Consider the following 26,348-nt stretch of genomic DNA (forward strand, 5'->3'; position numbering starts at 1 on the left):
CTTTGAAGTGCCTGCAAAAGTCACTGAATTGTGGCATGCTAAAAGGGAGGAACGGCCTCATCTTGTTTCGCTGATACTCAACCTCTAGCAGAAATGACTGAGAAATGACAAAGGGCAGCGCAACCTGCTGAGACTTTGCGACGTCACATCCTGCTAGTGTGGCTCGTCAGAACCCAGCCAAAATTACAAGGAAATGTGCTCGGTTTGCAGCCAGCAACGGCGATAGCCCACTGGTGTCCTGAGCTCGAGGAACTTTAGTGTGGTAAGCCCACTGCACTATAGGACTGTTGAGCATGGCACCTCTCCAACACAACCTCACATCCCATAAATGGTCTCCCTGGGAGTACTATGCGTGCATGATCGAATGATGATGAAATAAAGAGGCTTTTGATGGATCTTCTTAACGTCGAAAGTAAGTGCTTGCAATTGACGAGAGTTGTCTCGGACAGGGCTCGAGATTGTGTGTGTGTGTGTGTGTGTGTGTGTGTGTGTGTGTGTGTGTGTGTGTGTGTGTGTGTGTGTGTGTGTGTGTGTGTGTGTATATGTATGTGTATAGATAGATAGGTCAGATGGCGTGTAGAGCAAAACCACCAGTGTTTTTCTTGCTAGCAAAAAATAATAAAGCTGTTAAATAATTCATTTTCATTTGGTATACATTAATAAACTTGTATAAAAATGTGCTATATGGACAAAAGTGTTGGGACACCGTTCTTCTCCGAAATTGTTGGCGGCACACAATTGGATGGGCTAGCATTACATTTTCCTTTCACTTGAACTTAAAAATCCAAACCTGGTCCAGCATGACAATACCCTTGTAAAAGCAAAGCAAGGTCCATTAAGATATAGTTTACATGGGTTGAAATAGAAGATGTGGAGATGCCTGCTGTAGAGCTCAACTCTATGAGATGACCTGGAATGCTGACAGCACCACAGACCTTTTCACCCTACATCAATACCAGACTTTTCTAACTCTCTTGTGGCTGAATGAGCACAAAACTCCACAATCACACTCCAAAATCTAGTGGAACATCTTCCCAGAAAAGTGGAGGTTATTGTAACAGCAAATAAGAACAAAATGTGAACTGGATGTCCATGAACCTTTGTCCATATAGTGTATTTGTTGTAGCTTTTCCTTTTCAAGACACAATATGGAGACTGTTTTGACTGCTCACAGCAGAACATGGTAAACAATCTGTTATTTCAAGGCTACTTCAAGGAGAGGATTGTTAAACATATGGCATGCTGCTTGTAGGTGTTGACAGTTTTAATTTAAGAGGTTTTGGATGTATTATTCGTACAGAGTCAGGGTCACTTACACTGCAATCAGTAACCAGCTAGTGAACAATCCAGCATTATGTCCAAGTGATCTCACTTGACAGGTTTCAGTTGTGCAACAAATAAAACACAAGAATGTGCAGTTACAGAAAATGAAAATTCTCACCACAGTGTTGATTTTACATTAACAGCAGCTTCTCTCAAACCACAGCAATGTGTCAGTGATTTCATAATGGTCATGGCTTGAGGTAATACGACAAAAAGCAGTTTCCTTGTGATATTTTAGTTAAAAAAGGAAGTCTGGCCAAAATTAGGAAGACTCCCCCGTGGTGGAAAACCACCGGATTGTCGGGAAGCGATGAAACCTGAGGCTTTTTTTCATGTAATGTTAAATAAATGTCACCTTACCAATGTGGTTTACATGCTTTCATCTGACAAAACTGAGTGCCAGTTATCTATGTAATTGTGTAAGCAAATGCATAAAAAAAAGTTTAGTTTGAAAGCCCAATAAACTAGCGTGTTTTTATATATGCATCAGAATCATATGAAGAATTAAAATGATATACTGTATTTTAGAAACTTCTCAAACCTTCTATTTGTAACTGTTGGCATGTGACAACAGTGTCCAAACAGAATTGTGTATTACCACGCTCTAAGCTCACAATGTTTCAAAGTTTTACATTTGTCAGCTAGTTCATTAGTTTTGCATAGTTGCAACATTAGCGAGTTATAATATGTCAAATGAGCTACATGAACGGCTTGTCCCAGACTTTAAGGATGACTGGACCGACAAGTATGCATGCATTCTGCTTTAAGGAAGCACCTGGCATTGTTAAGAGTGGTATTGTTTAGTGCCACTTTGAAAGAAATAAATGTATTTTGGGCAGCACTACCTACAGGAAATGGGTAGGAGAATGAAAAAAAACTGTTATAGTTGTATTATAGTTGCAAAGATTTAAAATAAAAAATTATATGTATTTTTATATAGGGTTCTACCTGTTGGTTACTTTTTTTTTTCTTTTTTTTTTTTTTAGTTCCCTGGTCTAGATTTATGTACATTTTCTGCGATTTTCATTCTTATGACTTTAATTAATATCAATCTGAGTTGAATTCTAGACAGCACTCCTGTCATAAGCTCTAGAAAATGAATCAACAGCTTCTGCCCAAACACATTTGAGAATTCTGCAGTGCTGAATGTGAGAATCAGGTTTAATGGATACAGTAGTCATAAAGCCAGAGCCAAAAATATCTCTAAATCTCGGTGTAAAAGGATATATGGCTATGCTGGGGATTTCCACAGCAATACGGCTGCTAAAGGGATTCCCATATAAAGCAATTTTTATACACTCCCCCACATTTATTAAGGGCTTTAATGTCTCACGTCCTTAAGGGTAGAAATTGAGCGCTGATGAAGGCCGCCTTCGATTAAATCTCGTCCTCTCCACCAGAGCTATTTTTTGTTAAGCAGTTCATTTGCAATACTTTCAATCAAGTGTTTGAATAACCCCCTTTTTTTTTTTTTTCCTGTGGAGCAGCTACGTGTGTGAAAGGTAGAAGTGCTGTGTTTTCCCACCTCAATTTAGCAGTATTATTCAGGAGGCTTTACGCTGTACTGTGCCTCGTGATTGGGTCACTGCTTACGTGTATACATGGCTAGAGCGAGAGTTAATGAAACGCATTAAACGGTGTGAATGGAGACCGGCGTGCCAATCGAGTGTCGCTGTAAAGTCTCCTCAGTCAACCTCGATTTAGTTGTCAAAGGGCATTTCAGGTTTATTACTGAGCTGATGATGGTGAAAACAAAAGGCGGTGGAAAAACAAAGGGAGCATAAACAGTGCGGCAGGGGCGGACTGTGGGAAGAGACGGCGCGCCGCCGAGTTCAGCGCACTCAGCAGCCCTGATGAAATCAGACTCCCGCTTGTTTAAAAAGGAATTAATAAGAGGCGGTTTATTAACGTCGGCAAGATTTAGCGCCGTCTTCTCGATCACTCTTTAATGTTGCTGAATTTCATTGCGCTAGGCCTCAATCTGAATTATCTCCTGCCTGAATCGCATTTCATAACACTTACTTGTCCGGCGAGCGTGTCAGAGACGGATGAGAAAACCCACCACTAATAGTCCATCACCGGAAACATCGCCACAGCCATCCAGTCAGGGCTGCACTAAACACTCAATAAACCCGATCTCCATCTAGACCGAGTTTCCCAGCACATGCGTGACCACATCGAAGCCTGCAAAGATGTTTGCTCGAAACTTGTAAAACTGTTGCTTTTGCTTACACATGCTCTTTTTTTTGTTTTTTTTTACTGTCATGCCACAAGATTTATTTCAGTGCGGAGATGAACTGCTTTTTCTGTCGCAGTGACAAATGCGTGCACATTAGTGCCATATTCCGAGACCCGTTCTGCTTTAACCAGAGATGCTTAGCGACAGTGAACCTCCGAACTCATCCACACCAGATCAGTGCACAACTGTGCGAGTACTTTCACTCTGTGCGCTAAATACACATCACTCGCTTGTTTGTCCGCTGTAAAAATGCCGCCTCTTACTGCAGGGACTCACAGAATAAGTTTTAATACTGATACTGGATTTTTTTTTTTTTCCCTTTCTTCTCTTTTCACTTTGGCAGCCACTTTGGACTGATCTGTAATGCTGACTTGATACCTTCTCCTCATTTCTCCTTCTCAGCTTATCCAAAAGAAAGCTCCACATTAACCGTTTGAGATACCAGGAAGGATCTTTTTCCCTGAAACAGATTAGAGTTTTGCATTGAGTGTTCTTCATATCATCGTTACACTGGAACGCACGAATTGCTTCAGGGACAGAATGCATTCGTTTTGTTTTGTTCTGCTTAGAAAAGAGCAAATTCAGACTAGCTGGAAATCATGCTGTAATAAAGCAGGAGCTCTTTAAATTACCGCAAAAGCACCGTTGCTGCTTTGCAAAAGGGGTGCATTTTATATATACATAAAGAAAACTTTTATAACTTGATCTTTTGTCTTGTAACAATTCTGACTACCATATCACAATGTGCCTTCTATTTTTCTAAAATGAAGCTTATCTCTTAGGAGTGGAAAGACTTCTTTCCAATCTTTTGTGCTGCATCCAAACACCTCTCTCATAGTCCCTCTGGTTGCACACCAGTAAATATACAGATTTTTTTTCTCCTTTTCTTATACCCGTTTTTTTTTTTCTTCTTTCTTCCAAAGTTTTTCTTTTTCCTATTGCTTTTGAATAAAAACACCTTTAGCTTCGTCTCTTTTGTATTTCCTCACATTCGGCTACACTGTGCTCTGTCGGCATTGTTCAGCTAAATTGTTACCTTGAAAAGTTATCTTGTTCCGAGACATATTTCCCCCCACCTTCCCACCTGAATTCTGCCGTAGCCTCCTGTGCTAAGATTGGCGGTAGATCTTTATTCACAAGCACTATCCCGCGAGCAGTCGGTGGCTCGCGGTGAAGATTTACAATAGCAGTGCATGCTGGGTAGTGTGATTGAACACGGACGGATAGTAACACGGCAACGAAACACAATCCCGAATTTTGCGCTCCCTGACAAACGAGGAGGGAAATGAGAAATTGGAAGCGTAATATATTTTTTTCTTCCATAATGTGACGCATTTCACTGCGATGCAGGCTATGATGTAGAAAACAACAAGCACAAAAAATATCAGATGTTTAGAGATGGAGAAAAGTTATTGCACTGTTATGGATTTTTTTGGGGTGGGGATGACATTATTTTAAAGCTAGAAAGCTAGATTTCCTGTCATTAATATTCTCTCCCCTTCTCCAGTTGGTTCTCCAGGCACGAAATGTTCCGGACCTGTCCGCAGGCGTGAACTGCTCCTTTGAAGACTACACTGAGACTGAAGCCAGGATACAGGGAAGCCGTATCTACTGCCTCTCCCCCACCACTAAAGAGCTCATTCCCATCACTCGCCACCAAGGTGTGTGTGTGTGTGTGTGTGTGTGTGTGTGTGTGTGTGTGTGTGTGTGTGTGTCAACTCAACCTACAGGAATAATAGTCAGAGATGCAGAGAAGCCCCGAATTTCAATATTACAGTTTAAATATTAGAACCATGTGCATTTTCAACCCTGTCATGTGTTCCTGATTCGTGGCCCGAGAGTCATTTGCTAATAGGTGCCCTATTCTCACTGTCTCTATGGCGATACGAGCGTGGCGTCTTGCTGAAGATGGCTATTTTGATTATGTGAGGATCCTACAGCGCAATTTTGATCACACCCACAGTAATCATAGCACAATCAAAAGCGGCTATTTTTACCACCGCAATGCTCTGCTATGGGGGGGGGGGGGAGTAGGCACGATGTGTTGCCTAGATACCTTTCTTTCTCCTCCATCACCCGCTGCTCGCTCTCTTGCTCTCTGCAGGTGATAAACGTGTGGTGAAGCTCTACCTGAAGTCCAAAGAAACCGGAAAGAAGTTTGCCAGCGTGGATTTCGTGTTCTACAACTGCACCGTCCACAAATCGTAAGTGTTCTCTATGCCCTTCCTCTTTCTCTGGTCTCACACACACACACACACACACACACACACACACACACACACACCCTCTGGTCTTCTCAATTTACTCATAGGGGTCAGATTTCAGTAACTATGGCAACCCTGTAGAGGAAGGATGATTGACAGGTACTTGAGGCTCTCTAGAGAAAGAGGAAAAAAAAAATACTAAAGCATAATTGTCCAGTGAAAAAAGAAAACTTAATATTGAGTATTTGCAGGACAACATGGCAGCCAATATCTGGAAGTAGACCTGAGAGAAACTGGAAATGATTCCTAACATTTGAGTGTTTAAAATCTCATTGGGCTGTGTACCCACTGCATAGTGTAAGAGGGTTATTGTAAGAGTCCAGATGGTTTCAGGCTCTCTTGGGGTGTGTGTCGTGTCTCGTTGCAGGACAGATGAGACCCTTTTGCTGTCTCCAGGGGGATCTGACGCACAGTTTCTCGCACACACACACACACGGACACACACACACGGACACACACACACGGACACACACACACGGACACACACACACGGACACACACACACGGACACACACACACGGACACACACACACGGACACACACACACACACACACACACACACACACACACACACACACACACACATTCTTGAGAAAATGCAGTGTCGCAGCATCCAAGTCATATAATACGCTCTCTTAAAGATAACAGCGAGTATATGTGTGTCAGGCAGGCAGAGAGGGAGATAGGAATGGGTGGGACAGCACAGGGCACGGAAATGTGCACACACACATTTGTATGCGCTCATTATCATCCGTGTGTGAACTGCAAGTATAAACACAGCTCGCTTTTAAGCTGGTCTGAAAGGTATAGAGATTGCATGGATTTCACCCTTTTTAAAATTTTATCAGAAACAAAGATGCGCCGGAGTCATATGTCTGAGTAAGAGTGAGTCTGTGTGTAGAAGTATGTAAATATGTGTGTGTGTGTGTGTATATGTATGTGTATATATAATATATATATATATTTTTTTTTTTTTTTTTTTTTTTTTTTTTTTACACACACTTTTATTCAGACACACAGGCACACACACACACACACAGAGTCCCTTTTATTTATTCAACTGATGAGGTCTTGTGCACTTGGAAATGCCATAAATTTGCATATTAATATTAATCTAATTTGGAGCAGTGCCATTTTGGGGCGCATCGGAGGGGGGGGGGTGTATGGGTGGGGGGGGGATGAGAGACGCCGAAATAGAAAATCACACGCAGTCATGATCGTCTCTTAATTAAAGCGAGCCGTGGCTGTATATGCCTGAGCATTAGCTATTATGGAGCACGCAGGATGCCAGAATCTTCCTACAGAAGACACATTCAATTCGTTTCAAACGGCGCAACACTGCAGTGAAAATGCGCTCTATTGAAATCATCGCGCGCTTTCTAAAGCACCGTGTGATTTGGAGGTGGGACGGAAGGTGGAAGAGGGATGAAGGGGAGAGGCCTGGATTCAAGAAGGGGGAGATAAGGAGAAAAAGATGGAAGTGGAAAGAAAAAAAAAAGAGGAAGAAGAAGCGCCTGCAATGAGGGGGCAATTACTTCCTGGAAAGGGCTTTTTGAGGCGCGAACACATTTTTGGCACGTGTAAGAGAGAGAGAGAGCACACATGCTCACACACTCACACTTCCCTTAAGAGCACTTGCCATTTAACTTGCCAGCAATTTACAATTTCCCCTCTCACTTTAAATCGGTTACTGGAAAGAAAAGGCCGGGCTGTGTGTAATGAAAGTGAAAGAGGGCTGGCGAGAAAAGGTATTCAAGGTGCATTGTGGTCTTTGCTGTCTGTGACGTGCGGAGCAGGTCCGGGCAGCCCGGCCATTTTAATACGATAGAACAGAGTTTAGAAAGGATGAGAGAAGAAAGGCAGAGGGAAGAGAGGGAGAGAAAGAAGCCAGGCCCTGGTTGAATTTAGCTTATAAAGAGCTCCATAGCGACGTGAGGGGATTATAATGAATCTGGTTCAGAGAGGTGACTGAAATGAAGTGCCAGAAAAATTACCCCTCACTTCAGACTGGCACTTGTGGGAACAGTGGGTATGATGGGCCTCGACACACTCCGGGGTGATGCAGAAGAGGCACCAGATTAAACCCTGTTGAGAGGGAGATGTGCAGGGGGACAACAGGATAAAGATTTGTATTCCACCAGCACCAATATCCAGGGAAGTAGCAGATGTTGGCAACACGGGGGGACATGTCCACCACTCAAACCGATTTTAATAGAAGTGCAATTTTATCCCTTCTTTTCATAGATACACGTCACAGTAACAGTAAGTACATGGTTATAGGCTTAATGAAGGATGAACAAGGGAAAGTCAGGAAATTGGAGCATTCTGGAAAGATTTACGAAGAAGAATTTGAATAATATGCTTTTCGTGAGAGATTAATAAAAAACACCCAGACTGTGCAGCTGAGTCCTCAAAAGCCTGCTGTTTAAATAGAATTAAATAGAAGTACAATTTTGCTAGTCATGGTTCTTTCGATTGCCAACTCCTCAACGGAAATTCCACATACCCGCAGCAGCAGCTTTGTGCCGGGAAGCTGCAGAACTGCACGGAGCACAGATATGCTTCATCATTGAGGCCCAGACAAAATACAGTCCAATGCAAACTCATGACCGAAGTCATAGGACAAGGCAAGTCAGAAGCTGCAGACGAAGCTCCCCACACAAACACAAAAGTGTGCTTCTCTGGTAGATGGTTAGATTTTGAACCTTACATCTGAGCAACGAGTTATAAATTCTATGGGGGGATTTCGCCTGGCTGTATCGAAACTTTTTCAATTCCAGAGCTGTCAATACTTCTTATCAAGTTTTAGTTCAGTTTCAGTTCAGACGCTTTTCCCTTTTGCTTGCCAGCTGTCTGGCGGCCTAGTGCTGCTTTTTTTAATTGCTAACCAAAGTCAAAGAAAGAAAAAGCGAGGGAAAAAGCTGAACTCTTTAAATGAGTGGTGACTGATGAGTTTGTGATGTAAAACGTGTACATTTTTAACATGAAAAGATACACTTTAGATTTCTAGCAATAAAAAGCTCATTAATGTTTAATGTCCATCATTTCTTCAACAGCTCATTAATACTGAAGTGAAAATTAATTCGTTGGTTAACTTTACCGTGAACTGTTTGACTGTTATTATACGTAATTTATTTATGCTTCTACATATGGTCTGAATATTGGACTGAGATATCGACCTTAAGTTAAAAAGAGACCTTAAGTTACTTTGAACTGTTTGGGAAACGTATGGGAGCATTGTGGTAACAGTGTAGGTACCATCTGTTCATGACTTTGCTATTTTCAAAATGTCAAAACCATCTGGCCCCTACCCATGAATGATGCTTCAGACATTGGATTCTGTTGGGAACGTCATGAGTTTAAATCCCATCACCACCAAGCTGTCACTGCTGGGCCCTTAATCATGGCCCTTAATCATGGCCCTGTTCACTTGTACAAATGAGATAATTGTAAGTCACTCTGAATAATCGGACGCTCGTATGCTTTTTTTTTTTACCAAATATTTCCACAAAAATAGGAATATATGACCCTTATGAACCTATGGGAACCAAAAAAAGGAAATAGTTTGCTTTCGGTTACTTATTTTGAGGTTAGGTGCAGCAAAGCATTCACTTTAACCGTGAATAGTGATCCATTAATATTAGTCAACTAATGGTCCTCAGAAGGATAGTAAGCAAAATGAATGTATGCGCGTTTTAATCATTTCTCATCGATCTCTGATTCGCTGACCCTCTTGGATGGATGGAACCAACTGGCTCTCCAGAGATTCAGTAATAACACAGAGACTAATGGAGCCTCAGTGGGAAGCCAGTTAACAAACACGAGCGAACATGCATTAATGCACACAAACGCACATATTACACCCCCGTCTTCTCTCGAACAATAAACAGCATCAGACATCGCAAGACATCCTTTGATAAATTGCTCACTTTGAATTAGGAAGCAGGGATAATTTTCTTGACTGACCATTTCTCAACTAATTAGGCAGCTTCTCTCAACACACAAGCAGATTGGTCAATTAAGGGGATCATGTGATTCAATTACGTGGCCGGCCGTCTTTGTTCTGAATGTTCATTTAATGGCTGTGGGTGAACAAATCGCTTGGCCGAGGTGATTAATTTAAATGAACGCTTTAGCTTTTCTAGCCAAAGCACTCAGACTGCTGTGGATGTGGGGGCTGTGTGCTTGTTTGTTTTGTCTGTGTACATCTGAGTGTGGGGGGAAATCAGAACAGCTCCAAACCTGTTATATACTATTCATTAGATGTCTCTCTCTCTCTCTCTCTCTCTCTCTCTCTCTCTCTCTCTCTCTCTCTCTCTCTCTCTCTCTCTCTCTCTCTCTCTCCCCCCTCCATGGGAAATCCTATGCCATTTGATCTATTTCTCTCATGTCATCGCGCTCTCTGTCTCTGTCTCGCTCTAAACCATGGGTGTCTTACTGAAAGCTCATCTTTGTGTGGGGATGAAAGAGCAGCTTCACAGAAAAAAAAGGTTGACTTTAAAAGAAAAAGAGAAGGGGAAAAAAAACTAAAGGCACGGGATGAAAGACAGGACAGTCATTTACTCATGATGGAAAGACAGGGAAAGGACAGTTGACACTTAGTTCTTTACTCAGTATTGCTATCAGTCTGTGCAAATGTTTTTGCCCTTGCTTTTATTTAAGGACCACGTTTCCCTAAACTCGCTTTCTCTCTCTCTCTCTCTCTCTCTCTCTCTCTCTCTCTCTCTCTCTCTCTCTCTCTCTCTCTCTCTCTCTCTCTGCAGCTGCCTGTCCTGTGTGAACGGCTCTTTCCCGTGTCACTGGTGCAAATATCGCCACTTGTGCACGCAGAATGCGAACGAGTGCTCGTTCCAGGAAGGCCGGGTCAATATGTCTGAGGTGAGTCATTTCCAGTCACATGACCACTACACAGTCACCACAGGAATCTTTGTCTTATTCTGTGTGTTAAGTCAGAGTTTTTACAGCTTGGTAATGCACAGGTAAATGCTTCTGAAGTGCCTGTTCACACCTTCTACCTCTGTGAGTGCTGGAGAATGTCTTGCCTTTTATATCGATGCTTATATTAGCAGATTAAGGCGTTGAGAACATGGTTCTGCATCTCAGAAACCCCACAGAAGTGAAACTGCTTTGATGATTTCTTTCTCAGGAAAATAAAGGAACACCGTGCAGTGGGAAAGAAATGAAACAAACTAAATCTAGCGACTGCAGTTGATTTAAAAAGCCTGTCTGATTACAAAGCATGTAAACACGCGATTGTGCAAAGGGGCTTTTTTTCTTGTCCATTGTACGTTACAGCACAGTGAAATTCTTTCTTTACATATCCCAGTGATGTCAGGAAGCTAGGTCAGACATGATACAGCGCCCCTGGAACACTGAAGGGCCCGAAGAGTAGCGAATTTGGTTATACCTGGGCTTGAACCCCTGACCTTCCCATCAGTAACCTAGAGCCGTTAACCTGAGATACCACCTCCCCAGTTATGCAACATTAACTCGATGTATCCTATGTTTGTGCACTGCTTGTGGGGATTTGTGCTCATTCACCTACACTGGTCAGGTACTGATGTAGAGTGAATAGGTTTGAAGTGCAGTCAGCTTTGAGATTAGCTCTATAGCAAGCCACCAAAAATCTTCCACTCCAGCCCGTGTAAATCATATCTTAATGGAGATGGCTTTGTGCATTGTCATGCTGGAACAGGTTTAAGTCTCAAAGTTCAAATCAAAGCAAAATGTTATCCTACTGCATCCATGGACATCCCATACAATTGTGTGCTTCCATCTTAGTGGGAACAGTTTAGGGAACCCCTAAATCTTTCCTCGATTTGTGGCAGGAATGTTTCAGCTCAAACACGAAAAATACTAAAATACCTCAGACCATTTCCATGTTGTCTATTAGAGGAAAAATTCACCTTGATCCACTTCCAGATAATTTATTTTATAACGAATGTGTTAGAAAATATATATTTTTGTAAAGTTGAAACTTCAATATGTTGGTTTTCTACTTTATCCACATTCTATAGTGCTATTCAGCTCCCCACTGATAGTCTTGCTGAAGACCTCGCTATCTAAAGCGAGGGATGTGGCAGCACTATGGTGCTTTAGTCGTTTCAGCTGATGCACTTTTCCATGTGTAAAACCTAAATACATGTGTAAAACAAATCATGTTCCAATACCTACATTTTAATACCTCTGTTGTCCAGTCAACCTTTATTTATAGAGCAAACCTGACCAAAAGCACCTTAGTAATCATTCGAAACCTAATGTAAGCATTAACCTGTTAGCCTGTGTAAAAAATCTCTCTGCTGTACTTCAACACAACTGTTCTGTACAGATGAATTCTGAAACATTTTAGTCCCAGTTTTGCTGGTCACTGCTTCTACTTCTCTTTAATATGACATAAATATGACGTCACTGGAAAATGGCGAGTGAGGATATAAGCTCTTGCCCGTAAGGTTTCAGGAGCTGCCAGTGAAACTTAACCATTAACATGTTTGGCATTGCTGAAAGGGTTGTTTTTCCCTTCTGCCATTATAACTGCACTGTAAATGTCTCCACTGTGAAGTAAGAGCATCACGCAACCAATAAAGTCTTGCACAATTGTCGAAAGTCCCGCATCAGCCGAATAATTACTATTCGATTTGCTCATTGAAACATAGTTACTGTTTTTCAGGGTGGATTTATTCTTTCTTTTAGAATAAGATATTGTAGTGCGGACGTTTGTTTGAAGATCGTTATTATTCAAGCCAAATTCAATTTGAGCGACTTCACAAGCAAGATAAACAGTTACAAAGCATCTTTTAATCTGCTTGCCTTCTGTTCTTTATGTTGCGTGTAGACACTTTTGAAGGATTTGTCCTTAAACTATAAGTTCTCAAAACCCGAAGTACAGCTTGTAAAACCATTCACAGTTAATCTTTTAAGGCCTTTGTCGGTAAACTCCAACATCTAATTACATCTCCAACAGTTCAGCTCTTAAATCATTGGAACTGTTGGCCCTTTCACAAAAAAGCTTTTTGGTTTCTTGGATAAGCACCGGCTTCAGCCTAGAGCTTGGTGAAGAATACATACACACACACACACACACACACACACACACACACACACACACACACAACACACACCAAGCACTGCACCATTCTAATCTCTGCACCATTTTGCTCCATCTCTCTCCTCATTGCAAACATTCACTTGTGTGAAGGTATATGATATTTCCCAGTGGTTATTCACACGTTTGTGTGTGTTAGTGTTGCCAGAGCTAATTCTCCTATCTCCTCAGCTTGGCATGAGGTCTCTGATTGGTTGTTTGTACGTGCATAGCTGCAGTTTAATTGGTCAGAGGGGATAAAACCTCTGTCCAATTACGCCTATGCTTTTCTTCTCCTGCTGCTGTCTGTTGCCCAGACTGCAGCAGAAAACAACACACACACAAACACGTTCGTCTCCAAGGTCCTGTCTCCAGGTTGCTCCTTTTGAATCGCATCTGAGTACGAAGACGTTGCATGTCATGTCAGTTAGATGATCGGCGAGCCACATGCTCCCAAAGTTAATCCATCACCCAGACACACACACAATACGCACATGCTCCTATAATGTCTAAACTCTCCTGCTGTGATTTCCATTTTTTTCCCTGGTCACGTGCTAGCCAGACCCCCCTCTGGCTGTACTTATCTGTGCCCCCTATAATCCACCACCGACTGTGTTAGGACTTGTATGTTTGCGTGTTTTCGTGGTCGCCGAAAATATTTAGCTCACCGTGCTGCAAGCCATGCTTAGACAGCGAACAAATGAACTCTGACAGGAAGCTCGGGTTCAGTTGATGCAGTTCGGAGCTCTTAAAGAATGACTAACTCAAACGTCCCTCTCTCCCTCACTCTTCCATACCGCAATCCCCCATTTATATTCCGTCCACGTTCCTCCAATTTTTCTTCCCGCTCTTCGGATTTACTTGACAACTCTCAAGCTCCCTATCAACAAAGCATGGCTGCTGAGCTATCGGCCCATCTGTAATTGGTTCAGGTGACAGGGCTGCGCGCCGGGCTCTTCCTCAGCCGGACATGCGGGGGGGGGGGAGACAAAACCGCAGAGCACGAAGGCCGATTGTGCAGCGTGCTCACTGACGAGTGAAAAGAGAGAGTGAAGGCAAAGGAATCAGAATCAGGGCCGTCTTTCACTTTTCACCGAGTTTCAGCCTACAGAAACGACTTACATGCTGCAGCTTATAGAAAGTGTTCAGGAAGTCAGGACCAATACACACACACTCATTCACTCGCATAACTGGAATTTGCTCAGCGCTCCTCACACGCCGCTCCGCCATCTGAACCCATTACAGAGGGATAATATTGTTTTTTTTTATGTTTGGTTTTCACGCTTTTGACCTGGGTAAATATACATTTAAAAAATATCCAGTTGTAGTAAAGAGATGGCGAGACAGAGAGAGAGAGTTTGAGGGATTGATAGACTATAGCAGCGTGTTGACCATTGACTGGCTCCAGTGTTTAAGTGGACTGCAACAAGTACTAGGCCACAGTTCAATGACACTAAACATGAATCATCAACATTTACATCAGTTACTACAATGGCCAAGAGTCTCACTTCACCACTAGTCATTCACTCAAAAGAGCTGACTGTTAAACATTTTAAATACATGTACAGCTTCTGGTCTGATTAGTGAAGTGACAATATGTCTTTCTGAAAAAGCTCAAACTACACAAAGATGAACTAACAAGCGTTGTATGTTCGAATCTGATGCGTCTCATCTCTTCCGTAATGATTCCTTGGCAACAGTCAAAGGCGCTACTCTGAAGCACCAGTGGAAATTATCCTATCTGGGCAATTTGCAAATCCTACACCACCATCTCCCCCAACAATATGAACAGTCCAGGAGAGTTCTAGTCATTCTCTTTTAGCCTGTGTGTGAAAATGAATGCCTTCTGAAAATAGGCTGGGATTATACATTCTATACATTCAGCTTCTCTCTCTCTCTCTCTCTCTCTCTCTCTCTCTCTCTCTCTCTCTCCATCTGTAAATGCCTTCTAAGAATAGGCGTAATATTAGACGGCATTTACAGATGGAGGGAGAGAGAGAGAGGCTCAATGTATAAAAACTGTGGTGTTGTCGATACATTGCAAAACAAGTCAAAGACAAAACAGGTCCTGTTGCCACTATCACAGTTATTGATGTTAACTCTAAATGTTCTAAATATTACTTTTAAGAATATATTTGGATTTTGATGTGGAATAGCACTGCATGCGCATTTGGTTTAAAAAAAAAAAACAAAAAAAAAACATCGGATATCATATATAAGTAGCCATGTACTGATTACTAATAGCCATTCTTTAAAAGGATTATCCAGATCTTATATCGACCATAATAAGCAGGGAAACCGGACCCTGTTGTTTTTTTTTTAAGAAAAGAAAGATTCTGGTCACTTGTTTGCTTATATGAAATGCTGGCTATATATTACAGCTTTAACGCTGGTGCTCAAAAAAATTGGCAAGTGTCGTGGCACTGAAATCTATAATACTACAAGTGGTACATTTTTGTCATTTACTGTTTTTTACTCAATAACCAGCTCTGCCCTATCACACAGCAGCTCCAGGACAATATAGCACCGCCACATCTTCGCAAATTTGACACTCGGTGGGAAGTGGAACCCTGCCCTCTCCTGCATAGATGAGCTTGTAGATGCTGAGGGATTAGTGCTACTCTGACTGACAGGGCAGAGAATAACATCATCCCTGCCTCACATAGAGCATTGCCAATTCTGCACCTCAGATTCCTGGGCATGCATGGCTGTAGCATCTCCAGGAGCCAAAAGTTTGTGGACACTAGACCATAAGATTCGCCTGTGCTTTTTTGAGCACCTCGTTCCCCATTTACTGTTTACCGCCATTCTTCTGGGAAGATGTTTTACGAGATTTTGGAGAGTATTTGTGGAGTCACAAGGGTGTTTGTAAAATCAGGTAATGATGTAGGGTGAGGAGGCCTGGGATGCTTTCCATTTCATCTTAAAAGTGTTCAATAGGGTTGAGGTCAGAGCTCTATAGTAGCAGATCTTCCACTCCAACCAATCTTGGAGTTGGCTTTGTGCTCAGGGGTATTGTCATGCGGGAATACGTTCGTGTCTCCTAGTTTAAGTGAAGGAAAAATGTAATTCTACCTCATTCAAACAGTCTGTACAAATTTGTGCCTCCAACTTTGTGGTAACAGTTTGAGAAAGAACCACATATGGATGGAAATTTGTAAAATGTATTTTGTCTACATAGATACATGTGTCTTCAAGATGTGGTGTTAGGATAAAAGCTAAGTATTATCATGGATTTTTTTTTTTTCTATTATTGGTCTGTGGCTGAAAGCGTTATTATCCTCTAAATCGTGCGCGCCTTCATCTCTGTCTTTTTGAATCCCGGTCCTGAAAAATAACCCTTGTTTTTGTCATTTCGACTAGTGATTGTGGTACGGAATTTGATTTCAAGCTTAACCTTTTCCTGCATTTTGTTTGAGTAGACTCTCAGGCAGACGGTGAATGTGATTGCAGTAGTGAGAAGAGTTCACAAATAATTTAGTCATCGACAGCAAGTACAATGAGAGCAATTCTGACTGGAATGCACCCCATGCAAACACACGAGGTGCGAGAAGTGAGAACTGTTTTTCTTGTTGCACCAGCTTCACTATAAACTTTTTTGTTTATTTTATTGCATTAACGCAGTATGCATTCGCACGAGTGATGCATTGTTGCACCTTGGAAAAGTATAAAGCAGCTCTACATGGTGTGCGCTGTTAGGGCGAGTGAGCAAAGGAAAGATGACGGAATGGGAAAAGAAAGTGTGCGTGGGTGTGCACAAAAAAATAGGGCGTTTTTCTTTCGCTTCCTACAAGTGAAAGGTTCGTGTTGAATGTAATTGTTTGTGTGTGCATGTGCATGTGGGTGTTTGTGTGTGTGGAGGTGTGAATTCTTCTGTCCGTGAACTCCTCAGCCTGGTGTGTTTACTCTGGCATTAACCCAGGCGCTCACACCACTCCCTACAGGCACACTGCAGCTGTGTATTTGGGGGGGAAGTGGGGGGATGCCCCCTGTGGAGATGAGTGGTGTGTGTGTGTGTGTGTGTGTGTGTGTGTACGTGAGCGAGAGAGACAGAGTCTTATCTGAGAGAAGCAGAGCGTACACTGAAGGGGCCAGAGGGTGAGCAGGCAAGAAGAGGTATGGATGGAATATATCAGTCTCCTCACACTATGTGCATCTTCAAAGAGTTTTACTCCTCTCCACTCTTCCTCCTGTATCTCTGCTTCTCCTCCTTCTTTATCTCGACTCCCCTCTCCTTTTCACTCTCCTCCTCTGCGCTCCTGCTGCTAGATGAAACTAATTGCAGTCATTTCTAGCACTCAGGCCCCCACTCATTTAGTGCCATTATATCTGTGCCTCTTTTAACAATGGAGGATGCACTGATTTCCCCTTCGGATTCGTCTCGTTGTAGCAAATTAAGCAATAGATCGACTTCTATCATTCCCACTTTCTTTTTCTTGTGTTTGCTTCTCTTGCTCTCACTCTTGCATGTTTGCTCTCTCTCTCTCTCTCTCTCTCTCTCTCTCTCTCTCTCTCTCTCTCAGTGAGACCCCTCTCTCTCTCTCTCTCTCTCTCTCTCTCTCTCTCTCTGTCATTAATGCCGAAAATTTAGTTGGTTTAATTTGGGGAGGGGTGGACTTAAGGAAAAAGAACAGTGATAAGAAGGGAAAAAAAGGGGGCGAAAAACGAGAAGGAGCCGATTCGCCTGGTCGCCATGGAGACATCGTTCTTCGGCCTGTCTCAAGCAGTCTCGTGGGGAATCTCCCATAATTCAGAGGCTTTTTTGAGCGCCCAGAAATATGAAGGAGAAACTAGTCTCCCCATTTACTCTAATAGAGTCCAGATGTGGGGTGTTTTGTGTGTGTGTGTGTGTGTGCGTGCATGTGTGGGGAGAAGAGAAGGAGAGAGAGAGCGAATGCAAGTGTGAGAAGGAGGCGGGGGACTAGGCAAAATGTCATCTTGGCAATAACAAGAGGGAGATTACATTATAGGAGTGACGCCATTTATTTTTCCAAATGTTCGGGAAAACTTGGTGGACCGCACCAAGGTTGTGTGTGTGTGTCCTTGTGTGCACATGGGGAGGGCAGGAAGTGGAGGGGAGGCAGACGAGTGCAATGGTTGAGAAGCGGCTGTCCCAAGCCAGCTGGAGCGCGACCATTCTAACAAGCAAGAGAGATCAGCGGAGGAGCGAAGGAAAGAGAGAATGGGAAAGGGAGGCGTTAGGGAGGAAAGCCGCCACTCTCGGGCCAGTTGGAGCGCTGACGGACTGTGACGAGACTCTGCAAAGACAGCGGAGGAATGAGAGGAGAACTTTAAAGCCACTTTAACGAAAGTCATTGCTGCCGGTTTGATGAGTCCTCTCCTGAAAGTACACAGCTATTTACTATTACTTCTTCGGTCCATTTCAATACAGAAAGCAAAAAAGGATGACCTCGCTATTCCTAGGATGTTTTATTAGCGCAGTAAATTACTTATGAACAACAGCAGCATATGCATCCACAAACTTCACACAACATAATACTGTAAATATTACAAATAAATACATGAAATAAATGCCCATGAAGATAAATGCCCTAAAGATCCATGAAATTACTGAGCAACTGAAGAACTTTGAGGATGGATTTGGACTGTAATTAATATTAACAGTCTCTTACAGTGGCTCAGGAGCACAGGTTGTATTTAACCGTCTATCACTGCACACCTTAACAATGATGGAACAGAATTTACATTTTGGGCCTCACAGAAGAAGATGGGTTCTCTGTTTAAGTCTAGTCCTCTCAAGGTTTCTTCTTCATGCCATCTCAGCGAGTTTTTCCTCGCCACAGTTACCACTGGCTTCCTCATTAGGGACAAACTTGTACATTCTTTTACAGCCGCTTGATCTCTGTAAAGTTGCTTCGTGACATTGTCTATTGTTCAAAGCGTTATACAAATAATACTGAAAAATGAATGGAATTGACAATGTGCAGAACAAAGCTGACAAGGAAGATGATCAGTATATTTTTAAGGACCTACCAATTCGTGAAGGCCAGTTTTAATTACATGTTCATTTTATTTTTTGTTCTTTGCATTTTTTTTTCACCTACAGAGCTCTCCTTTTACCTCAGCAAGAAACCTTCCTTGAATTGAGGATGCTGTAGTGTCTAGGATTGAATGCTAGCTGGATTGGGTAGTGACTTGCAACATGTAGCTTCGAAAGCACAAATCTTCACTTCAAAGCCAGAAAAAAAAAACTTCTGGCAGGAATTCCTTTGAGACAGGAGTGGGATTAAAAAAAAAAGCAGTCTCTCACACCTCTGCATGTCATGAAGAAAAATAAGAAAGTGATAATATTCAGTTAAATCAAAAGAATATATATACTGCATATACACACACACACACACGTTTCCCAGTTTAGTCTGAAATTGTGCAGTTGACTGAGGAATTGCCTTTTTTCTATTTGGAAAAAGTTTTAGCCTGATTTGTTGACATCTCCACGCCCTCAACAGTACATGTTACAGTAGTTATGTATTTGTGCTCATAATATCAAAATCTTTACTGCAAGGCCATATGAAATCTTCAATTTTCCATTGGTCCTTTCTCCTCTACCAAGGGCTCCAGTTGTATGGGTGGTTGCTATCTGTTTGCACCAACAGCCATCCACCATTATAGTAGGTTGGTTTAACTTGTTGTATAAGCATACACACAGACATAATTTTAGACAGGATAAGTATACTCTACATCTATAGTTTGTTATGCATCTGTATTATTGTTATGCCATCAAAATGATGATACTACAAGATACAACAATTTCTCCAGTAATTTTGTAGCAGGGCTGGAATCTTTAGGGGTCGCAAATTGGAGGTTTGTAGTGATGTTATGATGTCCGTACACTACTTAATCATAACTTCATCAATAGTCAGTTTTAATACATTATTGAACAGCTGCATTCGGATGGAGTTCATTTTGTGATTACCGGTGATGATCCAGTTAAGTCTCAGTTAAGTCTTTAAAATAAAATATAAACCTAAAGAAGCTTGTGAAGAATGTGAAAGTGTGTGATTTGTGTTGTTTTTTTAACCTCTTAAGTGGTTGTATTTAGCTCTCATCTTTTATTGACAATGCCTCAATCCGATCGAAACCTATGGATTGACCTAAAAGGAGCCATACTTGGGAGATCCCTTCGCAATTTCAAAGAACTTGATCCGTTTTGGATAAAATTCCAAAGTTTACATATGTGAAGTTAATAGACTTATAAGCTTCAATAAAGGCCAAAGGTGCTTCCACCACGTATTTGTTGTGAGAGGGAAAATTTTCCCAATAATTAAATAATTATTGTTTGATGGAAGATCACATTAAATATGTAACAAGTCTGCCATTTAAGTCATGTTTATATATGTATATATACACTACAAAAGTTCGAAGTGAGATTTTTTTTTTTTTATCTTACAGTGACGATAGAGATGCGACTAAGTTTTAGAATAATTTTAAGTTTTGCGAGGCAGGCAAATGTAGCAGCGTATATGTGGTAGGATACTTTGGGATGCGGCCAGGATTTACGCCTTGTGAGATGCCTTATTCTTGCCAGCGGTTCGCCGGAGACGCACCTTTAGCTGTTGTCCCACTTCTTTTTATTTGTGGAGACGAACACTGAAACCGACTCCAACCTCGCGAACTGGCGCTCGTTCATGTGCACACGGTCACATACATACATACTACATATATACTAGTTTGTACAGTATAGTTGTGTAAATTGCTCTGTTTTGCTAAATTATTTTCAGTTGTGTTCAATTATTAAGAAATATAGATAGATCTGTATATATAATCATGCAGTCAGAAGTCTAATTCATCCTAATGGTGTTCAGTCGGGGTGATATAGAAGCTTCATTGCAGGCCACTTAAGATCTTTCACCCTAACCCATGTAAATCATATATTCAAAGAGTTGGCTTCATGCACAGGGGTGGAAATTGCCTCTAGTGTCTCCTAGTTGAAGTGAGGGAAATCCTTTACAGTTGTATGCCTTCAACTTTGTGGTAACATATTCCACCAAGCACTCAGTTTGATCCAATTTTGGTCTCCATCGGTAACTTAGTTGTCCAGTTGATGTCCTCTGCACCAACGTGTGTGTGTGTGTGTGTGTTATAATGCATTGTTTTTTGCGCCAGTCTGGAAAGCTCTGTCGTACCCTGTGCTGGCGTGGGCGATTTCAGCCAGAGCTGTATTCAGGACCAGCATCGTGGAAGCATCTGTTTTATATCTGTATTTTTAGGCATGCCACTCATTTTGATCTCCTTCATATTCTATCGCGTGCGTCTTTCCTCATCTTGCACCACCACACTGATGAGAGACCCTCTCATCTGCCTACCTCTTCCCTGAAAATAGCCGCAAACCAAGAGAGAGAGAGAGAGAGAGAGAGATATGGTAAAAGGGCTTTGGAGAGCGACAGCCAAACAGTGGAGTAAAGAGCTGTGGAGGAAGGAGAAAGTCATGATAAAGTGGGTGAATGTGCTGGATCACAGCGAGGCAAGATGGAGGACGAAAAGGATGAGATGTAGACAAAAGTGTGTGGCTCAGCATTCAGGTAACATCACAGAGGAAAGGTGTTCTCTTGACCTATTTATTTATGTTCTGGAGGGAGCATGTATCATCTGAATAACTGGTTACATCTCCTTGGGAAAAGGGTTCACTATCTCTGCATTTCTCTTTATTTTCCCTTTTTTTTTATTTTTTTTTTTAAATCAAGACTTTACACAATAATATCTTGTTTTCGCTTCTCTTTTCTCAGCTTTCTTGCTTTTTTTTATTTTATTTTTTTACTCTGCACCCAGTAACCATGCGGTTGCTTGTCTTTCATGTTCCTTCTACGTTTTCCCTTTTCTCTCCACTTCTTCTTTTCAACCATTCTCTCTCTTTCTCTCTCGGTCTCTCTCTCTCGGATGCAGTATTCATTGCTAGGATGCATTAGGCAGCTGGAAGTGAAGGTCTAATCCACTTTGAATAATTAAACCAGAGTATGGGAGCCTGTCGCACTTCCTGTCAACGTAGAGAGAGAGAGAGAGAGAGAGAGAGAGAGAGAGAGAGAGAGAGGTGATGCTGCGGTTACTGAAGGACTTTGTCAGTGTAATTGCCCTGCGTCTCTTTGGCCCTTTCTTTCGTTCCCTCAGTTCCCTCTCTCTCCACCCGTGTCTCTCCTGCACTATTATTAGTCATGCTATCTCTCGTTTGCGTCCCTGCACTGGATCTGTTGTCTCGTGGTTGTAAGGTTCCCTTAAAGCGAGCAGAGTCGGGTCATCTCTCCTCCGGCTTGACCAGAGCATGTTTCACTTTAAATTATTAAGTTGCTGACTGCATAATGAGGCTTTAACATTTAAATGATGTTATTAGATTAGCCGAGTCATCATAATGACTCAAGTCGGATCAGGGAGTAAAAAATGTCTGATTTGCATCATTAGGCTAATTCAGACGTATCCGTTTCAATCTTTGCTTAATCACATGAGACCTTTGGCTGTGCTTGTTGTAATAGAAAAACAGGCCGTATTGTTGGTAGAGGAGAAAAACTCGAATTCGTCATGCATTACTCACAGGCCCAAATACTCCAGTTTACTTTTTGAGCACTCAAATGGCTTCTGTGTAATGCGAAACATCTATTAAATTAAGGAGCGGCGGCGACAGGCAGTACTGCACATCAACACAAGCCGCTTTGCATATATTGTGGAAGTGCTGACTTTAGTCGAAGTTGTTTCATTCAGGAAAGTTTTCCCTTGATGACAGCGAGACGTTTAGACCAGAGTAACAGCTTGCAAAACAGGAATCCGTCGCAGTCATTACGGCTACCTGGGGAGGCATTTCTGCTGAATCTCGAGATATTTTACAGCCGTTCCCTTCGAATGTTTTAATACAGCGCCGAATGGCCCGGTTAAGTGTTTAGCTGACATTTCCAGGTCGCACGTGTGAAATTTGGCCTGCTCGTCCATCTTTAGCGAGCACACAACAAGGGGCAATAGGAGATCAATTGTTGCAGATGATTCGACATGGCTGAAATGTCAGTAATGATTGATCAATGCCGTGTGTGTCGCGGCTGTTTTTTATTATTTTTTTTATTATTATTAATTCTTGGCGCCGACCGAAATGTCTCTACAAGGATAAACAAATTTGACAGGTTACAAAAAACTGTGGTCAGAATGCACACGTGGCACAAGTCAGCAATGTTAAAAGTTATTGACTAGAACATCCAGTATAGCGAGAAATGGCATTTATGAGTGGAAAAAAAAAAAGTTGTCACTTTGTGTAAAGATCTTTTCTCAATAGTTTGCTTGTTTTGCAGTCAGACATTTGGTTACAATCTGGCAGCTCCTGCCAATGTCAGACAATCACTGCACCATTCAATAAAAGTGGCACCTTTGAAAGAAAAAAAAACAATCTGTCAGAATTTATGAATGAGTGCTGTCAGACAGCCGTGAGGCCAACAATTCAATATACACCGATTACCAAATAAAATAAACAAAATTTCATTTAAACGCAGAATGCATTGTGAATTGGCGGTGGGCCGACTGCTACAGATACGCGGCCCGCGTCTGCGTTCTTTTTACGCAGTACCTTAATTCAGTTGCCTGTCAGTTTATTTCCATCTTACAGATGCTCTTCTTACGCTTATTCGTTTCCTCAGTTTTTTTCCATCCATCAAAGTAACTCGCTCTCGTTTTCTATTTCTTTCTCTCTCTCACACAGGCTCAGAGCACCTTGTTGCCTAATGAGCTTGCCTAAGCCATTCCACCAAATAGAATATGCCAGAAATAACATGAAAAGGCAACATGAAAGAGAGTGGAGGGAGGAAAGAGGAAAGGGAAGGCAGATTTCTGTCTTTTATTTCTTTATTTCCAAAGAAATAAAGAATCCACACCTCGTATCCACACCTTTTCTCTTTCTTCCCTTTCAGTTTGATGTGTATCTTAGTCAGTGTGTCTGCGAGGGTATGAAGACACGCATCGAGCTTTGGGTCAAACATCCCATCGAGATGTGGGCCTCGATGGCACCCCCACACCTGCATACTCTTAGTTTCGAAATATTCCATCCTGCACTTTGCCTGGTTGATTAGCCAGAATAAACAGATTGATTTCCTTAGAACAGGCTTAACCAGGGCCTAGTCCAAATTGCTTTAAAGCCTTCTAGCTTTATCTCCTCCCCGGTTCCTCACTAGCGTTTGTGTTGGCTGCTCACAGTGGTCGTTTGCTGACCCACGTGCCTCTTTGATAGCTGGCAGACTTTGATTTGTGTTTTGCTGTTTCTTTTTTTTCCCACTCGCCCTTGGCCTTATCGGTGCACCACACGTCGACGCTGACGTTAATTATAGATTAATCTGCTCTTTTTTTGCGCCCACGCTGGCCAACCGACTCATTATAAATGCGTAGTGGGTCTTTTTTTTTTCCTGAGGAAAAAAAAACAAAAAAAAAACAGGCTTTGAAAACCATCATTTCTCTATATTTGCTTTTTTTATTTGTGAATTCACTTTTATTGATTTGTTTACTTGTCTGCTGTCTGCCAGCATTCAGTCACAAGCTCAGGGTATTTTTGGTGTCCCTGCTTTTTTTTTTTTTTTTGGCTACTCGATTGTTGTTGTAATTGCCTGATTTTGGCAGGAACTATTGTGCAGTCTGTGAAAGGGCTGATTGAAGGATAGGCAGGCTAGAGAGCCACAAACGCCTCCAGCTTATTTATTTATTTTTTCCCTCCATGACTTTTTGACACTCTTATTAAACTCGTATAACGTCGAGAGCTAAAATGTTTGCTTGCCCTCCCCCTTTTCACATGCAAACCTTTTATAACAAGTCAGCATGGACACAAGTGCTGACCACCCAGTAATGTGGTTAACCTTGGACACTGTGTGTGGCAAATGCTTCCTGTTTCTACACTTGTGGAATCAGTTGGTTTGACCCCAAAACAACCTCGGTTTTGAACATGAAATGTGGTGCTGGATGAACGGCTCAGAGAGAGGGAAAGAAGAAGGAGAAAAGAAGACCTTGTGTGAGATGAAAGGCATGCTTCTAGTTTGAGGTTTGGTTGCAGGCCAGTCTTTAGAGCGGTACTTTAATGGGAGCCGTGCCCTGTTTAGACACCTGTCAGATTTCACCAAGCATGTCTTCTTTTCTCAGTCCTGCCATCCCTCCTCTATCCACATCCTCTTGATCTTTCTCTTATTCCCTCATTCCTTAAAACCGTGCAGTCTGCTGAAATAGAACTGTGGCCCTGTTTATGCACTGATCAGACTTTACAAGTGTGTTTATAGTAGAATTTTTGCATAAATTCCCACACATTACATGCAAAGGGCAGAAAGCTGAGAATAATGCAGTGCTGCGGTTCTAAGACGCGATGAATGAAAAGGTCCTACTTTCTTTTGCTCTCGAGTTGTTCATTGCAAATTAGAGCAGGCAGTGGTTCAGACCATTACACTCGTTTTAATTTTCTCTATTTGCTCTGTATAATCCCCTGTCTGCCATTACACACAGTGTAAGCTGCGTAAGCCAATCAGCAAACACACAGATGACTGGCTAAGCCAATGAGCAAACACGCAGATGACAGTAAGCCAATCAACAAACATTCAGATGTTTAATAGTTGGAGGGGAAACTGTTGCGCTTTTCTTTACGAGAGCGAATAAGCTAGACGGGTGTACATTGTGTGTGTTTGTGTGATTGTGTTTTATGTGTTGTATGGGAGCTGCAATGCATTACAGCAGGACTTTTAATTGTTGGGAGATTTGCCAAGTTTCCAGCTCCTTCCTTGCTTTATTAGCATTCTTAGAAAGTACTTGTTTACTGACTGACACATACACACGCCGTGTTGAGCACATTATGGAAGCTTACCCACCCACTCGTTATGACCCGGTTCTTGCACATCCACACATGCAGAAAGGCCGACCTTTAGCAGAAGAGCGTAGTGACATCACTGAAAAAAGCTGCAATGACATCAGCTGCCTTACACCCCCCCCCCCTCGCTTTATTTTCATTGCTCTCTTGTTTAAGCGCGCACGTCTTTCCTGACATATGGCTCCAATCTGAACGTTTAAACAATGAATGATGTGATTGCTTAAGAAAATAAGGATGGCGGGAAATTTCAAACATCATCGTCTGAAAAGTTTTCTGCAAATGCATGTTTGTTAAAGGTGTGTTTTATGATGTGTACACCCTAGGGATGGTAAGATTCACCGGTTTGTATCAGTGCATCGGCATAAAAATGAATGATGTGATGCATCAAATTAAAAAAGTGTGCACCGGATACAAGTCGGCATTTGCATCGGTAACCAAATTTAAATAGTGTAGTCAATTAAAATATTTAGTATATAATGAGTTAACACTTGATTAATCGCACATTATCTGTTCTAAATGTACCTTCAATTAATACATTTTGTTTTTAATTCTCTATTCAATATGGCCACGGACAACTATGGATGTTTTATGCAAATATGTTTATTATGAATGAAACCAGA

The 26,348-nt window shown here is 41.9% G+C and overlaps 1 protein-coding gene across 6 annotated transcripts in view; it reads left to right on the forward strand.

The window, feature by feature from the left end:
• plxna1b (plexin A1b) overlaps positions 1–26,348 on the forward strand; it is a 191,154-nt gene that overhangs the window by 116,130 nt on the left and 48,676 nt on the right. For all 6 annotated transcript variants that reach the window (XR_014531279.1, XR_014531280.1, XM_083527835.1 and 3 more), the window contains exons 7-9: positions 5,070–5,223; positions 5,667–5,766; positions 10,591–10,705. Coding sequence is in view for 4 of the 6 variants with exons in the window: in XM_083527835.1 (XP_083383961.1) it covers positions 5,070–5,223; positions 5,667–5,766; positions 10,591–10,705 (369 nt within the window). In the remaining 2 variants the exon portion in view is untranslated. The remainder of the gene's footprint in view (positions 1–5,069; positions 5,224–5,666; positions 5,767–10,590; positions 10,706–26,348) is intronic.

Source organism: Silurus aristotelis, assembly GCF_946808225.1.
Source record: "Silurus aristotelis genome assembly, chromosome: 2".
In the NCBI taxonomy this organism is placed as follows: Eukaryota; Metazoa; Chordata; class Actinopteri; order Siluriformes; family Siluridae; genus Silurus; species Silurus aristotelis.